Genomic DNA, 18,127 nt, shown 5'->3' on the forward strand with positions numbered 1-18,127 from the left:
GCACTTTGACTCAAAATGCACTCTGACTGGGCTGGGTAACATGTCTGGAACTGTACTATAGCTCGAACTGGAATGTAACTGGGCTACATAACATGACTGGAACTGTGTTATAGTTCAAATTTCATTATGATAGGGCTGGCTAAAATGACAATAGAACTATACTATGGCTCATGGAAGTTTAATCTGGAAGAATTGGATTTAGATTAGAAGATATGCTGGTGATATCGGAAGGCTATGGAATACTCACATTTAAAAACTTTGGAATCTTGGAATTAGGTAGCTGTCTTCGGTACACCCTACAACAAGTTATAGAAAAAGACTGGTGGTAGTTTGATTTTTCAACAATTTATTAATAAAAAATACTCTTCAACAAAATGTCATGATTGAATACAAATAACATTGAAATGGAACAAAAATGCAAAGCATATCAGATAACTCAAACCTCTTCCATGTAATGCAACTCCGACATGTTATTACTCCTTTTCAATTGAATTAACTCGTTTAACAGAATACAATTTGCTTTCGACATTTACTAATACATGCACCTCCACAATGTCATTCACAATTACACTTGTTGTCTCACTAGATAAAAGTATTTCGTTTATAAGGTCATTCACAGGCAAATTGCTTACATTTTTAACAATGCATTCTCTTACCACAGCATAATAACAACTCTCACAAAGACATAATGTGGAGCAGAAACACTTTTTACATTTCACAAAAGTTTCTACCAAGTATAAAGAATTATCTTTTGTCAAGATCAAGGATGGAGAGCATCTTTTCCCACTTACGCTACTTCTACTTACAATAATATTATTTCCCTTTTGCAGTCGGCCAAACACCCAAACTTTTGGAATTGGGGAAATGGGACAATCCAAAAGACTTTCAATAACATTCATTAAGAATGTTGATACAGTGGAAACCTGCCGTATGTTTCCCAAAGCATAAGTCTCTCCATCAATTTCTTCCATTTTCACTTCGTGGGAAGATAAATGTGCCACACATTTCTTGCCTAAAGAGATGTCTCCCAACTTTGATTTATACGAAGGCAAATTCTGGATGGCATGAAATGATTCTATTATCTTATATTCTGCATGTTGAGTACCACTCACAAACTTTTTCATCGTACCCAATAACCCCTCTAAAGGGAAACATGAAGTTTCAAATGCAGGGCCCAAATCCTTGACGTTTTCTGCTAAGTGTAGCAATGAATGTAAATTTGCAGTCATAAATTGCGGTCCATAATGAATTTCATACTGCTTTACAAAATTTACTAAATGTGTATGAGCAGTATTGATATCATCCAGAGAAACAGAGTGTTTGTGTAACATGAATGTAGCTTGAACTAGCTGATAAAGATGATTTAAAAGAGTAGAGGGTAAGATATCACACAAAACAGGGATTGCCCAATAGAGTAAAAAGTGTTTATATTCAGACGTTTTATAAAATGACAAATGCATTTTGATGGACCTTGGAGAACGAAAGATGAAAATTGGTGGAATTATCTTTGACAGCCGTGAATCAATCTTATGAATATAATTGTGCAATGAAAATGAACACTTTTTGTGTTTCGCATCAAACCAAAGATGCATCAGTGCCTTAAAAACACCTCCAAACACAGAATGCATTGTATCAATGCCAATGCCTCTAATGAAATCAGGACAGATCTTTGAAATCACATTTATCCCTTTAAATCCGTACACAGGTTTCTGAGTAACTTCCGCTTCCTCGCAGTGCTTTATAGATAGTGCATGTGAGCGTAATGTGAGATGATCTGAGTATTTATAAACAAATGTTTTCTTTTTGCCTGCAACAGTTATTTTTTCTCCTTTAACTAGGCATTTGGGGCACCCAAAGAAGCCATTAAAATTCTTCAAATTTAGAAGAAGAGCCTTGGCTGGGAGGTCGGCAATGCCAGCTAATATGAATGACTTAACAGCTGTTTTATTACCACAGGGCAAAACCAATTCAATGCCGTGATGGAGTTGAGAAAATATTTTATGAATCGGTGACATGTAAGTCCCAAAATTTGGTTTCTGCTGACTGTACCAAAGCCCAGCAAAAATTACGTTTTGGGGCAAGAAGCATAAGTTGTATGGGAGCTCATTGATGAGAAGCAAGATGGGCCAGAAAGATGATTTTGAAGATTTGTACATTTGAATCCCATCGGTGTACAGCATGACAGTGAAGTCGTAAACACCAGTGAGCAAATGCTTGAATTGCCTGTAGAGAGCTCCATCACACACATTTTCCAAATTAGTTGATGTTTTCGGATTTTTATGGTAATTGTGTGTGATGGCAGCAACAAAATCATGTCTTCTAAACATATTCCTTATCTGAGACTCGACAGGACATATAATGAAATTCAAAGATTTTGAATTTGAACAAGAACATTCACGTATTGGTGAGATTTCTTTGCCACAATTATTACAAAATCTTCCCATTCTAGGGTCAAAATCTCCTGAGTTGAAAAATCTTTTCAATAAATACATACTTTTAATTACTTTGTTGTGCTCAGGAAGATGGTAAATCAAAAGATCAATAACTTTAGACATGCACGCATAAGAAATTTTGAAATGTAGGAAGACGGACATCAACATGACAGCACTCTCAAAAACAGTGATGTTTGAACCCTCATAAATTTTCTCACTACCTTCATTTTTTGGTCCTTCAAAATTACCTCCAATATTGCTTTCTGAAGAGCTATCGGATAAGATGTTATACGAGTCTTCGGAAGACGTGTCATAGCTTGACTCATACACAAACGAGGATTCTTCACCATCACTCACAGATTCCTGACCATCACTCACAGATTCCTGACCATCACTCACAGATTCCTCACCATCACTCTCAATTCCATCCCTCAGGACTGTTTTCTTCAAAGTAACACCTATGAATTGAAATATAATAAACCATGTACTCCGTCCATGATCCATATGTAATGCAGATGATAAATATATTCTATAACCAAATAAGTAAATGGGATATGTAAGAATGTGGTTCATGGGTTATCCGGTAAATAATAATAATTATGTGCTAATAGATAATGATATACCTACCACAATTATAACTTTCACCTTGGTCAGCCACAATTGTAGTCGTCACATCTGATAGTGGGTCAGGGCCTATAGGAAGATATAAATATATATCATCAATATGAATAGTTTTGAGACATTTTATATGTGACGTTATGCAGAATGATATAACCTCCCTGGCAAAAATTTCTGCGTTATCATTTTTGGCAGTAGGGTTATGAGAAAGCGCTCTTTATAGCACAGAAAGATCACCTGAAATTCACAATTTTAAACATTCCGTAACTGCACATATAGTATGAAATGTTTCTCTCTGATTTCGGAGAACCTTCGCACCAGTTGCAAGTAGATATTTTTGCCAGGGAGCTGAGAAAAAAGTAATTGGAAATTTTTCCGGTTTTAGCAGAACATTGTAAACACTGAACTTCCAAGTAGTAAATGTAGCGTGAAAGTACTTACCAAGATTATTATTTAAATTGAAGAAGTCCATTTCCAGAGTAGAATCGTCACTATCAGAGCAGTCAATACATTCCTCAGAAACCGAAGCAAGCTCTTCTACTTGTACGAGAGCACTGTTCTGATTGCCACCATAGTCAGCTTTCCTCCGCCTCCATTCAGTTGTCCGAGAGCTTTTGGTGTAAGGTCCTCTCCGCACTATTACTCAAAGAGGGTATCTATGAGATAAATAAGGTATCTACGCTTTCAGAAAGGGCCGCTTCAATTCACGTTTCAAATCTTCACCACCCGCTCTTTGACCACTCATGACGACAGAAGTTATTTACTTTTTTACTTCGCATTACAATCAATGATCTCCGCATAAAAATTAATGCATAAAATTATTTAAAAATTTTATTGACATGAATGCGGAAATTTATCACCATAGCTTGCTTAATGTTATTTTTGTAAAGTAAGGTCAATAAAACAACTTCCGTTAATACTCCGCCATCTTTGATGCGCAACGTGGTCTTCGCACCAGCACTGATCGTATCAGTAGTACATGTGCCCTCGTCGGACTAGGTTACCTCTACGGCTTTGTCGACGATCAGGCAAATATGCATAGCTTGAATGAATCCGACGACTCGCAGTGCAGCATCTCCTCGCGGAGTGCGCGAGAGGTGAAGCAACGGGCGTGCGTTTATTTTTATTCTGATCAAAATACCGTAATTTGCAAAGACATTCGCCAATTTACGAAAACTGACCCCGAATGGGGTGAAGAACTGATGATAGCCTGGGATGGTGTCCAGGAGAGAGTACGCATCGTGGCTGCTGGAGGTAAGTACTCTGAAACTTCGTTTTTTAATGTTTTTTTAACTGTTAACTGAAACATTTTTTTATTGTTAACTTGCGGTCGCTTTACACGTGGCGCCAATTAGTACATTCCGTTGAAATTAAATACTCCTGAAGAATAGTATGCTTGATGGATAGGGATTGGGATTTCCTACCGACGCGCGATCACAGATATATAAATTGTATATATCAGCGCGCGATCATGTCATTTTGCTATCGTTCTCACCGTTGGAAACTTTCCACGAGATGCCATGTGATGCGTTACTTGTTAAGTGGTTCATTTCTTTATTGGTGATGCCTATTGCAGGTCGATATTAATTATTTCCCTAGAGTTTATTGGTATCGTATTTTTATTATTTCCGGTCGCTTTACACGTGGCGCCAATTAGTACATTCCGTTGAAATTAAATACTCCTGAAGAATAGTATGCTTGATGGATAGGGATTGGGATTTCCTTCCGACGCGCGATCACAGATATATAAATTGTATATATATGCGCGCGATCATGTCATTTTGCTATCGTTCTCACCGTTGGAAACTTTCCACGAGATGCCATGTGATGCGTTACTTATTAAGCGGTTCATTTCGTTATTGGTGATGCCTATTGCAGGTCGATATTAATTATTTTCCTTGAGGTTATTGGTATCGTATTTTTATTATTTCCGGTCGCTTTACACGTGTCGCCAATTTGTACATTCCGTGGAATTTAAATATTCCTGATTTATAGAATGCCCGATGGAAAGGGATTGTGCTTTTTTTGCCGTCGCGAAATCATGTAACTCTGCTACCGTTCTCACTGTAGGAAACTTTCCAGGAGACTATTTCCCTGCGTGTGCTTAAATACTGTGCAAGTCAGTGTCCCTCTTGAAAAGCCTTTAAAATATTTAAAGTGCCTTGATGAAGCTGTTTTTTATGTCTCTATTAGGTGATCGGTAGCGCTAGAAGGTCAAGGCCCCTCTGAAGTGCCTTTTCTATTTAGGCGAATGCTTATTAAGGTCCGCTTCTGAGGTCTTGATAAATGCTTTTATTTGTATAATATGCAACATTACATTTTCTTGTTGTAGGTAAGGACCAGGACATGAAAGAGGCGCAGGAGGAATTCGAGCATCTGATGGGGAAGGAAAATATGTCGCCATGCAAGGCCATCATGGTTTTGCATGGTGAGCGTCCTGCTCCAAGCAGGAGGAGGAGATGCCCAAAGATGGGCAGTAATGTCACCAATCTGGCTCCCATTCGTTTTGGGGAAGATTTGCCCCCTCTAGCCGATGCTATTGGGAATGCCCTACGGGTTCAAGGGGACGTCGATTGGTTCAATTCCGAGGCTATTGGGCCAAGAGTGCCAGAGCCAATTGGGTCAAGTGTGCCAGAGCCTGTTTCGATACAGCGCAATATTAATTATAGTTCAGCCAACATTGAAGGTAGACCATCAATTGATGCACTGTTGGCTAACGCTGGTAAGTTCTTCATGATTTCATGTTATTTTTAACTAGAATAGTCATGGATAACTGATCACAATATAATATCCTGATTGTTTCCATTGGTTTTTAATAGATTCTTATTTCATTTCTAGCTGATGATTGTGAAAAAGGGCGCATTCTGCTGCAACATGCACGGCATTTCTTGAAGAAAGGCCCTTCAGAGCTGACAGTAAGTCTTCTTGGTGTAGTACCTTTATATATATGTTCCAGTATCCTGTCACTGCATTCTATAAGCTAACATGTTATTTTCAGGTTTTATTGCATCCTTCGTACAACATTTATATGCAGAAAACGGATAAGATATCTGCTGTTACCATAGGGACGACACCGAAGAAGCTGCAGGAGCAGCTTTTATTAAAATTGTTTGGGAGGGAGTACATAGGAGGACATTCTGCCAGCGGCCAAAGGAGAGGGAGAGGTGGGAACCCCGCTGCAGATGTGGAGACGATGGAGGCCGTCGATGGTAATTACTGATGTCGCATGGGAGGAATCAATATTCTTATTCTTCCCTTGGAATGATAGGGCATGTTAAATATCCATGGAATGTTGAGTAAAGGCTGTTTTACATGATGCACGGAATTGCGCTATCTGATGTACATGCGAAGGCACAGTAAAAATTGCATCGTGTACAGCGGTGAATTGCTAGAACACTTGTGTGGACGCTAGACTGCGAAATAGCCCATTTTCTAATTTCGTTCATGCATTCCTGCAATGCCACGCCATTTTAGAAATTAATACAGCTCTAACCTGCGCAATTCCGTGCACCATGTAAAACAGCCTTAAGACTTTCAACAGTCCTTGAACTCTTGTGGAACCACAATAGTCAATATTATATGTACACATTTTTATGTCAAGTTTGATGATGATAATAATAATGTCTGTGTTACGAAAGAGCTGTTCACTATGAAAAACACATTTAACAATACTGCTTGTTTTCCCAGCATCTAGTGTAGGTTTTTCTTTTATTTTGATTACCCTACTGTGAAATGGCGGTGTATTATTTGCAGCAAGCCCTTTGCAAATTGCATACTTTGTGATCATTTCAATTTATTTTAACATTACTTACTGCAACTTATGCAAATGTTGTTCCGGCTGTTGCAATAGCATTTCTTTTTTATCTCAACATTTATCTTGTTCTTATGTAGTGTAGCTTATGTGAGTGAGTATTCACTGCTTAAAATTTGAACAGATGAAGATTGCTTTAAATCTTTCTTGGTTACAAATGTTTTCTATCTCATTTATATTTCAATGGAAGTAGGTACCTAGTTTGTATTATTGTTATATTTATTTATTTTTTATGAATGCGACATAGCGCAGCATTTTTATGAATGTGCAATGTAAATTTGTTATAGTAACTATCCCCAATTTCTCAGAAAAATCCATTTCAAATTAATTTCAGCACAACATTTTCATCTCTTCTCATAGAAAGCAATATGTCTGCCTACTCTGTAACTACTCATAGAGAACTAAAATCGGGCTTCATTTCGGGAGTGATATAGCACACATATTCTTAGATTATCATTACTTTGATTTCAGCATATGTGAAGATGAAGTTCAAAGGCCAGGAGGTTCCACGGCTTTCAACAACATATAATAAACTGGCAAAGAATGTGAGGGTATCCAAGGGTTACCAGGCCGGGAAATACCATTATGTGAAGAGGTAAATATCATTTTAAATTGGTTGATGTAGAACAGGAGCCCAATGGCATATACTGGAAATATTTCTGAAAAGTCTCTGAAGAGCTTGCATTGCAAGTACTTCGCCCATAAAATGCAAAATGTCCACAAAGAAAATTATTCGTCAACATCGAAGTGAAACAAGAATATTCCTTTGTAGAAGTGGCTAGAGTACCTAATTTTGGTTTGGGGGTCATATCACAGTCCAAGCAAACTAATTTCCCCCTTTGGAATTTTCTTAACTTTCCACCGCCACATAACCTCTAGTTTCTTGTCTTAGCCCTGATATGATCATCTCCACATGAATTCACTTTCATACAATTTTGATGAACTTAATTGGAGCCCTTTGGGAACTATTCAACCTTTCATTTGAAATGTTTCTAACTTACTAAAGTATGTGCTTGAAACAAACTACAAGTTCAGAGGTTAAAAAGATGTTTGTAAAATATGAAAATTTTTCTGGGTACTTGTCATTTTTTGGTAGCTGTAACCTGACATTTTTTTAACTTATCAATGTATTTCGGTCCATCATTGACATTCTGTCATTTAAGGAATAAATTCACCTTAACTAATGGCTCATGACTGCAATGTTATAACCAGTATTGCTATAGGGTTTAACTTTAAGGCAAACAGCACAGCTAATCCTTAAAAATTCCAGTTTTGCCTTTGAACTTTACATGTTCAAACAATTTAATGTCTATATTCTATGTAATTTCAGGAAGGCAGCCTAAGAGGCAAGTGGAGCATCTTCATGAAGATTGAGTTGGAAGAAATACGTCAGTCATCATATCAATGACTGGCCTCAATTTTCTAAGAGGGTTATTGATAGCTAGATTTTCATTGTTTGCAAAATGTTTTCTTACTAATTTTCAAAAATCTTCTTCGAGGCATGATTGTTCTAAAATATGGTGTATTCATGCTTGGATCTTTACACCAATAATCTTGTAAAGTTGGCTTTTCAATTAAACCCATCACAATAACTAGAGCTAAATACACCAGTACGCTTGTGGATGTGAATGTGTTAAAGAATTGTATTTGTATGTAATAAATTTCTTTTGTATCCATATCTTACTGTCATTTATTTTGCTCCTCAGTTACAATTTAAGCTTCAGCAGCATGAAGTACGAACGGCTCCTTTCAATGAATTCTATTCTATAAGCAATCTACCATTTGTGGGGAAATTCAACAAAAGCAATTTTGTAAATTTAGGTGCATTTTAGTGTCTGTTGATGCACAGAAAAAGATTTTCTCACAGCTATAAATCTTTTGAGTGCCAATTTTTTCTTAATAAGGAATACAGTTTACCTTTTCTTTGACAAGTCTAAAACTGGTCATTTCAGTATGATATATCTTGATCTGTTCCATTATCAACATGGATCAGTGAATCAGGATCTTTGCAAATTTGCCTCTCCAGATTTAATTGTTTTGTCTGCTTCGTTAAAATATATACTGGGAATTCAATAGCCTTTTCTGGGCTATCAATTATTGTTTCAAGGAAAGAGTATTACAGTGAATCAACTGGCTGTACTGTGGACACTGCACTCTGACTGTGCTAGGGCAACTGCACTCTGACTGTGCTAGGGCAACTGCACTCTGACTGTGCTAGGGCAACTGCACTCTGACTGTGCTAGGGCAACTGCACTCTGACCGTGCTATAACTGTACTGCGATGTTTCAATTCAAGTGCAGTTTCAGTAGAGTTACAGTACAGCCCTTTTAGCACAGTACAGTGCAGATTTAGTGCAGTCACAGCACAGATTTTTTTGTATGGGTTAGGGTAGATACCAACTTCCTCATGCACATTGTTATCAGGCACATAAGCTTCCTATATTACGTCGTAGTACTTTGTAAGTTGCTCATTAGCTACTTCGGTATGATATTGGCAGTCTATGACTTCCAAAAATTCCTATCTACATATTGTGAAGTTAGATATAATGGGTGTGAATTGGTACTCCATATCTCGTTTAATCTCAAGGAATAGTAATTTATAGCATTTGTGAAGTACATATTAATATGACAACCATTTTCAAGAGATTCCATACCCTGATATTTTTATGATACTTTGGTGTCCTAAAGTCACTTTTATATTTTATTCCATAATCTTACATTCTCTTAATGCATTGCCTACATTATAACAACTTGGCTGAAAATTAGACATGCCTATTCATACGTGACTACCAACTATTCATGCTTTAGGGTAGATATGAACTGCCTTAGATTTTTATGATACTTTGTTGTCCTACAGTATTTATTTCTTCCATTTTCAGATGGCAACATTGAGTATGCAGGAAATATGTTGAGTTTCCAGGACCTAGTAGACATTTCTGGATCTCTTTCAGTACCATCTCCATGGACACAAATACACATTGCACATGAGAAAGTCCTTCTATTTTGCCACTTTTCTATGACTGTTGATGCAAACAGTCAGAAGAAGCCATCTGTGAATAAACTTGTATGGGTTGATGAAAGTTTGATCCTGAATTGCACAATTTCCAACATTATCCTCGACATTAGAAGACTTGGCATGACCTCTAATACTCTAAAGAGCATTAAGGAACTACAAGGCATTTTAAGAAAGATTGACCAGACATCAGCTTGCGTCGGATATGGACAAAGTGGAGAGAGAAGTGCTAAATGCCTTCTTTTGTTGGAAGAGGGTGTTGTGTGCCAAATGTGCACTGTAGAAAAGAAATCTTTGGACAGGAAAAGGCAAAGAATTAGTAAATGTAGATCATTAAAGCGGCTTCATTTTCCCAATAATTCCGACCTTAGCGGGAAAGTCAACATTCTAAAAAGGCGGTACAAGAGTTCCTTGAAGAAGAATCAGAGGACAGTCACAGCAATGTCAACATTGAAAGAACAGCTAATTAAAGCTCAAGAGGACATTGCAAACACCCTTGAGAACTGAATTGAAGAGCAACTACAAGGTAAAAAAATACCTGCCAATTTGAAGGCATCCTTTCTGCAGATAGTTGAGTCTGCTAAGGTAAATGACCGGAGAGGAATACGCTACAGTGAAAATTGGATTTTACTTTGTATGCTCTTGCATATGCGTTCGCCATGCGCTTACAATTTTCTGCGGAATAATAACATTCTCCCATTGCCATGTGTGAGAACTATCCGTAGGTGAGTGTTACATTCAAATGGATATTTTTATTTTTCTTTTCACAGTCATTGTCTCATTTTTATACTTTTGCTTTCCAGGTACCTCTCCCTTATTGAAACCAGATGTGGATTTGATGCTTCTTTTTTTCAATTACTTGAAAATTTTTTAAAAATAAGGGAGGAGCATGAGCGTCATGGCTTAATATTGATTGATGAAATGGCCATTCGTGAATGCGTCAGTGTCAATTCAGAAACCCTTACATATGAGGGACTTATAGATTTTGGAGAAGATGGGCCTGAAGCTAAGCACTTTGCTGATAAAGCAAATCACGGCCTTGTGTTTATGTTCCAGCCTCTAGCTGGGAATTTCACGCAGCCTATTGCTGTATTTGCATCTCGTGAGCCAACAGGGGGGACTGTGTTGGCTCAGTAAATTGTGAAGGCCATCACTTGGCTGGAAAAGATTGGAGCAAAGATACATGGAGTTGTGGCAAACGGTGCTTCAACAAATTAAAAAATGTTGGTCTGAGTTGGGAGTTTATGGAAAGAGAAGCTCCCTGAAGAACTCGTTTAGCCATCCCTCAGAGGAAGGGCGTAAAGTTTTTGTTTTTTTGCGACACTCCCCATGTGTTCAAAAATATAAGATGTTACGGCTACTCAGAACAGCAGAGTCACATGATGTCTGGACACTATCCGAGCGAGCGACGGGGTTTTTTAACGAGCTTGTCTCTTCGGTGGGCTCGGGTCCGTGGGGGCGCGGCTCCCCAAAGGAAGGGATTACTCTCTTCCCCCTATGCGGGGCATTCAAGGTGGTGTCATTTGCATATGTCATTCTCTGTTGTATACTGTTTCATAATGTCATAATTTGTTGGCTATTGAGAGGCATTGCCTATGAAGAAATCCCAATGTCATGAAAGATAAATCTGCTGCCATGTATACCCATAAAATTTCTTTTTCTTATAACGAAGACATTGCATGATACCTCTTTGGAGGATGAGACTTCCATTGTACAATCATCTACCCATTTCCATGAAATCCATGAATACAGTGCCTTACTATAAAACCAAAAGCTCTTCTATGAGAAAACGTCTAGTAAAGTTGCAATGAGATTGCCTATGGCAGATCCTTTTAAGTTAACCAATTTTAATGGATCACTGATAAATAATATTTGTAGAGCAGTGCAATGGTTACTTTTTTGTGGTGCTGTCCATTTATGTGTTCTCTTACTTCCTGACATGCCATATATAGTGTGCAAACGTTGTGCCTAGATACACTCGGCCAATGATGTACATTGAAAAAATACGTTAAAAATTGTGTCTTCATGTCTACTTAATTGATTTGTGATGAGCTTCAGTATTCAACTACCTATTACTTATTTTTAACTTAGTGAAGGATTCAAAGCCTATATTTCAAGTACACAGATTATGATTTAAAGATAGATGTCTCGGACTTCTTTATTTGAACTTATATTTTTTTTCTCTTCATTTCAGACGTTTTTCTTGTTTATGTGCATGAGAAGCAACGTCAAGACAATATTGTTGAACCAGTCCAGGAGGATTTAGATGTGAGCACATCAGCATTGGTGGAGACGATGGTCTCATCAGTTGAGTCTCAAACTCCACCCAGTCTCTCATTCCCATCTCCTCGAAAAGCTGTGCTGAGGAGGAAAGTGAAATCACTACAGGCATCAGCTGCCAGATTGAAGAAGAAACTGGACTTAGAGGAGAGGAGTACAAAAGTTGATCTTAACTCATTTCCATTAATGTGTGATTTACTTTTGCCTCCTGAAATAGCCTCATTTGTTAAAATCCAGGCTGATCTTTATAAGAGGAAAAAAACAAGGGTACAGGTATTCAAATGCTGTAAAGCAGCTTGCCCTTCAGGTGTATTTTTCCAGTACATCAGCATATACTGTTCTGCAACAGACCTTTATGTTGCCATCATTGAGGTCTTTGAGACGCTACACCGAGGGTTTTAATTATAGGCCAGGACTTAATGATTCTTTATTTGCTGCATTGAAGTGTAAATCTGATACTTTGTCTCACCTCTCCAAGTTTTGTGGCCTAAGCATTGATGAGATGTCTCTGAAAAGTAACCTCTTCAATGACATTAACAATGATGATATTATTGGTTTTGAAGATGACGGAGAGAACAAAGCAGTGTCTCCTCAAAAAAATGCTCTAGTGGTAATGGCAAGAGGGATTTATAGTCATTGGAAGCAGCCTATTGCTTATTTTTTTGTTGTCTCATCTTGCAAAGCCGAAGCCCTTTATGAAATACTTGTGAAGTGCATTGAGGCTTTATTTAACATAGGATTAAATGTGGTGAGCATCACCTCAGACATGGGCTCCAATTTTGTTATGTCCATGGGCTAAGTAAAATTCTAGGAATTACTCGTGAGAAGCCCTTTTTTCCTTTCAATGGAAGTGACATAGTGTATATTTTTGACCCTACCCATCTGTTGAAATCACTGCGAAATAATCTGATCAAGTATGATTTCCATTTTTATGACAAAGTAGCTTCTTGGTCTGACATCAGGGCTTTGTACAACCAAGACAAGAATGTGAATCTAAGGCTGATACCTAGAATCTCTGATTCTCAAATGATTCAACAAAATAACTTTCAGAAAATGAAAGTCAAATTTGCTAGTAAGGTACTAAGCTTCACAGTAGCTAGTGCTATTGATACCTACATAGCCCTGGGGAGGTTACCCAAAACAGCTTGTGGTACGTCATCCTTTTTGCCAGACATCGACAAAATGTTTGATATTTTAAACTCCTATAGGAGAGAACATGCGAAAATGTATAACAGGGCATGGATGGGAGCTCCTTTCCAGTTACAATTTATAGAGCGCATGAGGACAAATTTTGACAACATGAAAGTTTTCAATGTTGATGGGCATGAAATTTCTAGAACATTGAAGTTCATTTAAGGTTTCCAGATCACCATTTCATCACTTCTCCATCTCATCACTTCTCCATCTCTGGAGATAGTTAAAAATATATGGTTCCTCCTTCCTGTTAAGAAGGCTGAATCAGGACTGCCTTGAAAATTATTTTGGGTCTGTGAGGCGAGTTGGAGGAAATTCCATTAATCCTACTCCAGTGCAGTTCACAAGAGCATTCAAGAAATTGTTTGTCCTCCGATACCTGCACAGTCGTGGCACAGGAAACTGCGAAGTAGTTCCGGAAAAAGTTTTGACATTGCTGAATGAAAGAGTGACTCATGTCGATGTAGCAGAGGATAAAAAGGATTTTCTAGTTGCAGAACCTCTCCTTATTCAAAATGAAATGCACAAGGTGGATCTGCCATTCACCAATGCAGTAAAATATGTCAGCGGCTATCTTGCAAAGTGCTACTTAGGTAGGCACTCCTGCAGTAACCGCAGAAGTTATTTAAATAGGAATGGGCAAAATGTTGACATGACATCAATATTTTGCTGAAATAAGGCCAATAAATCCAACGGGAGAACCATCTATGGTGGACTCCTTATGCCTGATAATGGATTTGTGAAATTCGTTGAGAATATGGAGAAGGTATTTGTAAAAAGATTAGAGCAACTAGCATTAACGAGAACATAGGGCATATGATGGAACGAATTTCCGCTTTTGTTGACCATTACCTCCAACCCATAGTGCACTCTCTTCCCTCATACATTAAAGACACGTATCACTTCCTCCAGCGCCTTCACTCGACCACCCTTCCTGGAGACAAAGACGTCATAATGGCGACCATCGAAGTCACATCTCTTTACACCTCCATACCACACACAGAGGGCCTCTCCGCTCTCGAACACTTCCTTGAGCAGCGCTCCACTCCACAGATTCCGAGCACAAAGTTTCTCGTCGATCTCTCCGAGATAATCTTGAAACAATTCATTCTCTTTCAATAACGATCACTACACAGTCTAGAGGCTGTGCTATGGGGAGCCGGGTCAGTCCGTCCAATGCCAACCTTTTTCTTGGCCGCCTAGAACAATCTTTTCTGTCCCAATACCCACTCACACCCACCCTTTGGGTCCGATACATAGATGACATCTTTCTCCTGTGGCCACATGGCATGGAATCCCTAATCACTTTCATCTCCTGTCTCAACTCATTTTCATTCGTAAATTTTACATCCTATTCCTCCTCCACTCGTGTCACATTCCTTGATGTGGACATTTCTCTTACCACCAATAAATTTCACACCTCTGTACACATAAAAAACACTAACAAAAAGCAATACCTACATTACAATAGCTGTCATCCGACACATACGAAACGCTCCCTCCCTTTTTCTCTTCCCACCCGTGGTCACAGAATATGTAATAACCCAGACTCCGTTAATAGATTTCTTTCAAATTTACTCCACGCTCTCAGGAGAAGGGGTTACCCGGAACCCCTCTTCCGGAATAAGAACAGAAAAAAATCATATGTCCCGAAAAAACTAGGCGGGGACAATTCGTCGCAGTTTCTTTCCCTCTGTACGACCTTTTTTCCGGGCGTGGACGTACTACGTAGGACCCTAAAAGACCTTTTCCCCATCCTCTCAGACAACACGACCACTTCCAGATTTTTCCCGCGATGGCCTTCACTCGTTTTTAAAAGACCACCAAATCTGGCCAGCATCTTAAAAACAACCAAACCACTGCCCAAACAAAGTACCTATATTAAACCACAGCCCTCCCCCTGCAACCGTGCAAGATGCAAAACTTGTCACATCCTCATCACCGAACCCCTTCCCGATCAATTCCTTGCCTTCCCTCTCCCCTCAGTGTCGGACATTTCCTGCACAACAAAAAACATTGTGTATATACTGTTGTGCCAGAAATGCCCCGCTTTTTATATCGGCTTATCCACCACTCCCCTTTGCATCCGAATGAACGGGCATCGCTCTTCATGCAATAGCGTTTCTTCTGTTTCTGCTTCCCTTCCAGTCGCCGTTCATGCTTCCTCCCACAAAGTTCTGTTTGACCAATGCTATAAAGTGGGAATATTGGCCTCCCTCCTCCCGTCTACCACCCCCCTAGAGCTGAAGGACTTGGAGCAGGCATGCATATTGTGACGGTCCATTCCACCTCGCCGCTATCTGTGGTGGCCGCGGCGAAGGCGGGGGAACCGACAACACTTGTGGAGGGTCCTCGGCAACAGGGTGGGACGTTTCGTCCCCACGGCGACCTACAACCCGCCCCTATATTGACAAACCCCGAAGAATTCCTCCTTTTTGGTGGGTCGTTTTCTCATTTATCAAAGGATTTGAGATCGGGAAATGGGTTAGGAACGATATCAAGGGGGAGGTAATCAGGAACAACGCAGCCCCAGCTCCCCAGCTGACGCCCCAAATAACCACACGTACTCGAGTTTAGTTCAATTTCACATATATATATATATTGCACTGGTTAAATTTACAATTCCAATAAAAATGACCCTTGGCACAAAAAATACTAAAATAATCCTAGTGAGGGATGTGATGGGTGATCAATATTACGGATGATGTACGTGAAACATAAATGAATTAAATTTTAGCAACACACAATGATTTAACAATGAATTTACAATACTCGTGGATCAATTACCCTTCCAGCGTAAGTGAATATTAGGCAGATATGAGTCAAATACAGTTCATTAGAGCACTGAATTGATTATGAATTGCTGAAGGCGATGGAGTCCTTTGAATTACTTAGCGATTGTGGTGAGGAAAGGGAAGTTGTCTAATTGTCCAGTTATACAGTGGGAAGTAATCACTGGGGATACTTGGAGGGCGATTATACGGCGTTTTCTGGGGGGGGGTTTATATGGCAGGGCGACACAAGTTTGTGTGGCCGATACACACCCACTGCCTCGTCGCTCGTAACTTCTCGCTCCTCCTCTGCAGTCTGGATGCCTCCGTCTCCGTCGTTCCTCCTGCTCGCGAAGGATGCTGTGGCATTCACGCCCGCGGAGCGAAATTTCGACAGATGGCAAGTCCCGCCTCGACTAGGCAGTCCTTGCACTCCGGTTAGCACGGCGTTCTCCAATTTGCACCTCAATATGCCCTTTGCCTGGCCCAGTTTTCCCAGCGATGCTCAGCGATGGTTGTCCAAGTCTCACTCGTAAGACAAATTGCTGAACACTTTTCGTAAAGTAACTGACAACTATCAGACAACTTTCACCAATTCAATCCCCGGACTCCGCAGTACCTCACAACCAGCTAACGCGGCTCCCAAGAAGGAAGAAACCCCCCTATCACTCCCTTCCACCCGCCTTATATTCACCACTTGCGGGGTGGAGAGGGTCCCATGACATTGCACAAAAGGACTTATATAAAACAACTCGGCCGGGTCAAGTGGCCGTTACATCATTATATAACCACTTGGTCATTCGACCCAAGATCACCAGAATACCCATTCACACACACACACGCATGCCTGGGGGCTGGAACGCTAAGGGTGGTGGGGAAGGGGAAAAGAAAGGAGAAAGACCTAGCTTTGGAAGATTACGCGAGTCCATGGCGGCCGCCGCCCAACCCCCGGAACAAGACCGTGACGGGCGTGACCGTCACAATATGGGCTTTCCGTGCGTTTTCTGGTCCAGGAATCAACCGCGCCCATTAGAAAGAACACAACCAATCCCCGTCCACCGTTTTTCCTCCCTCCATCTTTGCCCTCTGCTTTGCACCCTTCCTTATGCCCTTTCCTCACTTTCCCTCCTCCTCTCACTTGAGAAAGATGGGCTGCGTCCCATCGAAAATTTGTAGAAACAACCTTTCCCCGTAAGTTCCTCACTTTTATTTTATTTTTTTCTATCAATCTTTAAGTTTTTTGTGTGCCTACCCTAGGGCAAGAAGAAGTTCCTTTTTATTATATATATGGGTTGCATCAACACTTTGCGTGCGGATGACGCAACATGTGCGTCATGATTGTACCCTTGTCAGGGGCGGACGACGCACCATATGCGTCAAGCGTAACTTCTATCTGTAATAATTAGATGGCGTTCTGCGCTCACAGGAATGCTCTTTTTGATTATATATTCGTAATCTTCTTAGTTTTTACTATAACAAACATTTTTTCGTTTCTAATTTTGTCAATTAGTATATCCTTAGCGATAAAATGAATTTGAACGTCATATGTGACTGCTTTTTTCAATGTATGTGAAATAAAATATCATATATTCCGATATAAAATTTCTTTTAAAATGTATAAACGTTATAATTGAGTATTAGGTGTGCTTCGTGAACGATATTCATTCACGATTCTACGATTCTGACGATTCTGGATTCTACGATTCTACGATTCACGATTGACGATAGATTCACATCTCAGATTCTGACGATTCTACGATTCTGACGATTCTGTTTCCGTAAACCTGCCTAAAATTGCTGAAAATTTTCTTCCGTGACCCTATCTAGGGTATCGGACCATTTCGGAGACCGCTTACGGAGAGCGGTCCGAGTGTATTTTTGGTATCGTACCATTTCGGAGACCACCTCACGAATAGCGATTCTAGGGCACTCTGCGGTATCGTACCGTTTCGGAGACCGTTACGTAAAATTTCCGACGGAAATTCATTCTATTATATACGGACTGCGGT

At 39.7% G+C, this 18,127-nt stretch overlaps 2 protein-coding genes across 2 annotated transcripts; one reads left to right on the forward strand and one right to left on the reverse strand.

Annotated features, from left to right (window-relative positions):
• Positions 1-370: 370 nt before the first annotated feature.
• Positions 371-4,607, reverse strand: LOC124161213. Its single transcript, XM_046537477.1, has 3 exons — positions 3,492-4,607; positions 3,060-3,125; positions 371-2,890 (listed from the first exon to the last, which is right to left on the reverse strand). The coding sequence occupies exons 1-3, from the start codon at positions 3,520-3,522 to the stop codon at positions 474-476; spliced, it is 2,514 nt and encodes an 837-aa protein (XP_046393433.1). The 5' UTR covers positions 3,523-4,607; the 3' UTR covers positions 371-473.
• A 6-nt stretch (positions 4,608-4,613) lies between these two features.
• LOC124161214 lies at positions 4,614-8,539 on the forward strand. Its single transcript, XM_046537478.1, has 5 exons — positions 4,614-5,772; positions 5,889-5,965; positions 6,049-6,259; positions 7,333-7,456; positions 8,192-8,539. Exons 1-5 carry the CDS (start codon positions 5,397-5,399, stop codon positions 8,202-8,204), a joined length of 801 nt encoding a protein of 266 aa, XP_046393434.1. The 5' UTR covers positions 4,614-5,396; the 3' UTR covers positions 8,205-8,539.
• Positions 8,540-18,127: the final 9,588 nt, after the last annotated feature.

The sequence above is a fragment of the Ischnura elegans genome, chromosome 6 (genome assembly GCF_921293095.1).
Source record: "Ischnura elegans chromosome 6, ioIscEleg1.1, whole genome shotgun sequence".
Taxonomy (NCBI): Eukaryota; Metazoa; Arthropoda; class Insecta; order Odonata; family Coenagrionidae; genus Ischnura; species Ischnura elegans.

Coding starts and splice junctions, on each gene's coding strand:
- LOC124161214 (XM_046537478.1), top strand. CDS start 5,397: ATGAAAGAGGCGCAGGAGGAATTCGAGCATCTGATGGGGAAGGAAAAT. Junction 5,966..6,048: donor AAGGCCCTTCAGAGCTGACA/GTAAGTCTTCTT, acceptor TGTTATTTTCAG/GTTTTATTGCATCCTTCGTA. Junction 6,260..7,332: donor GACGATGGAGGCCGTCGATG/GTAATTACTGAT, acceptor CTTTGATTTCAG/CATATGTGAAGATGAAGTTC.
- LOC124161213 (XM_046537477.1), bottom strand. CDS start 3,522: ATGGACTTCTTCAATTTAAATAATAATCTTG. Junction 3,126..3,491: donor CAATTTAAATAATAATCTTG/GTAAGTACTTTC, acceptor ATCTTCCTATAG/GCCCTGACCCACTATCAGAT. Junction 2,891..3,059: donor AGGTGAAAGTTATAATTGTG/GTAGGTATATCA, acceptor TTCAATTCATAG/GTGTTACTTTGAAGAAAACA.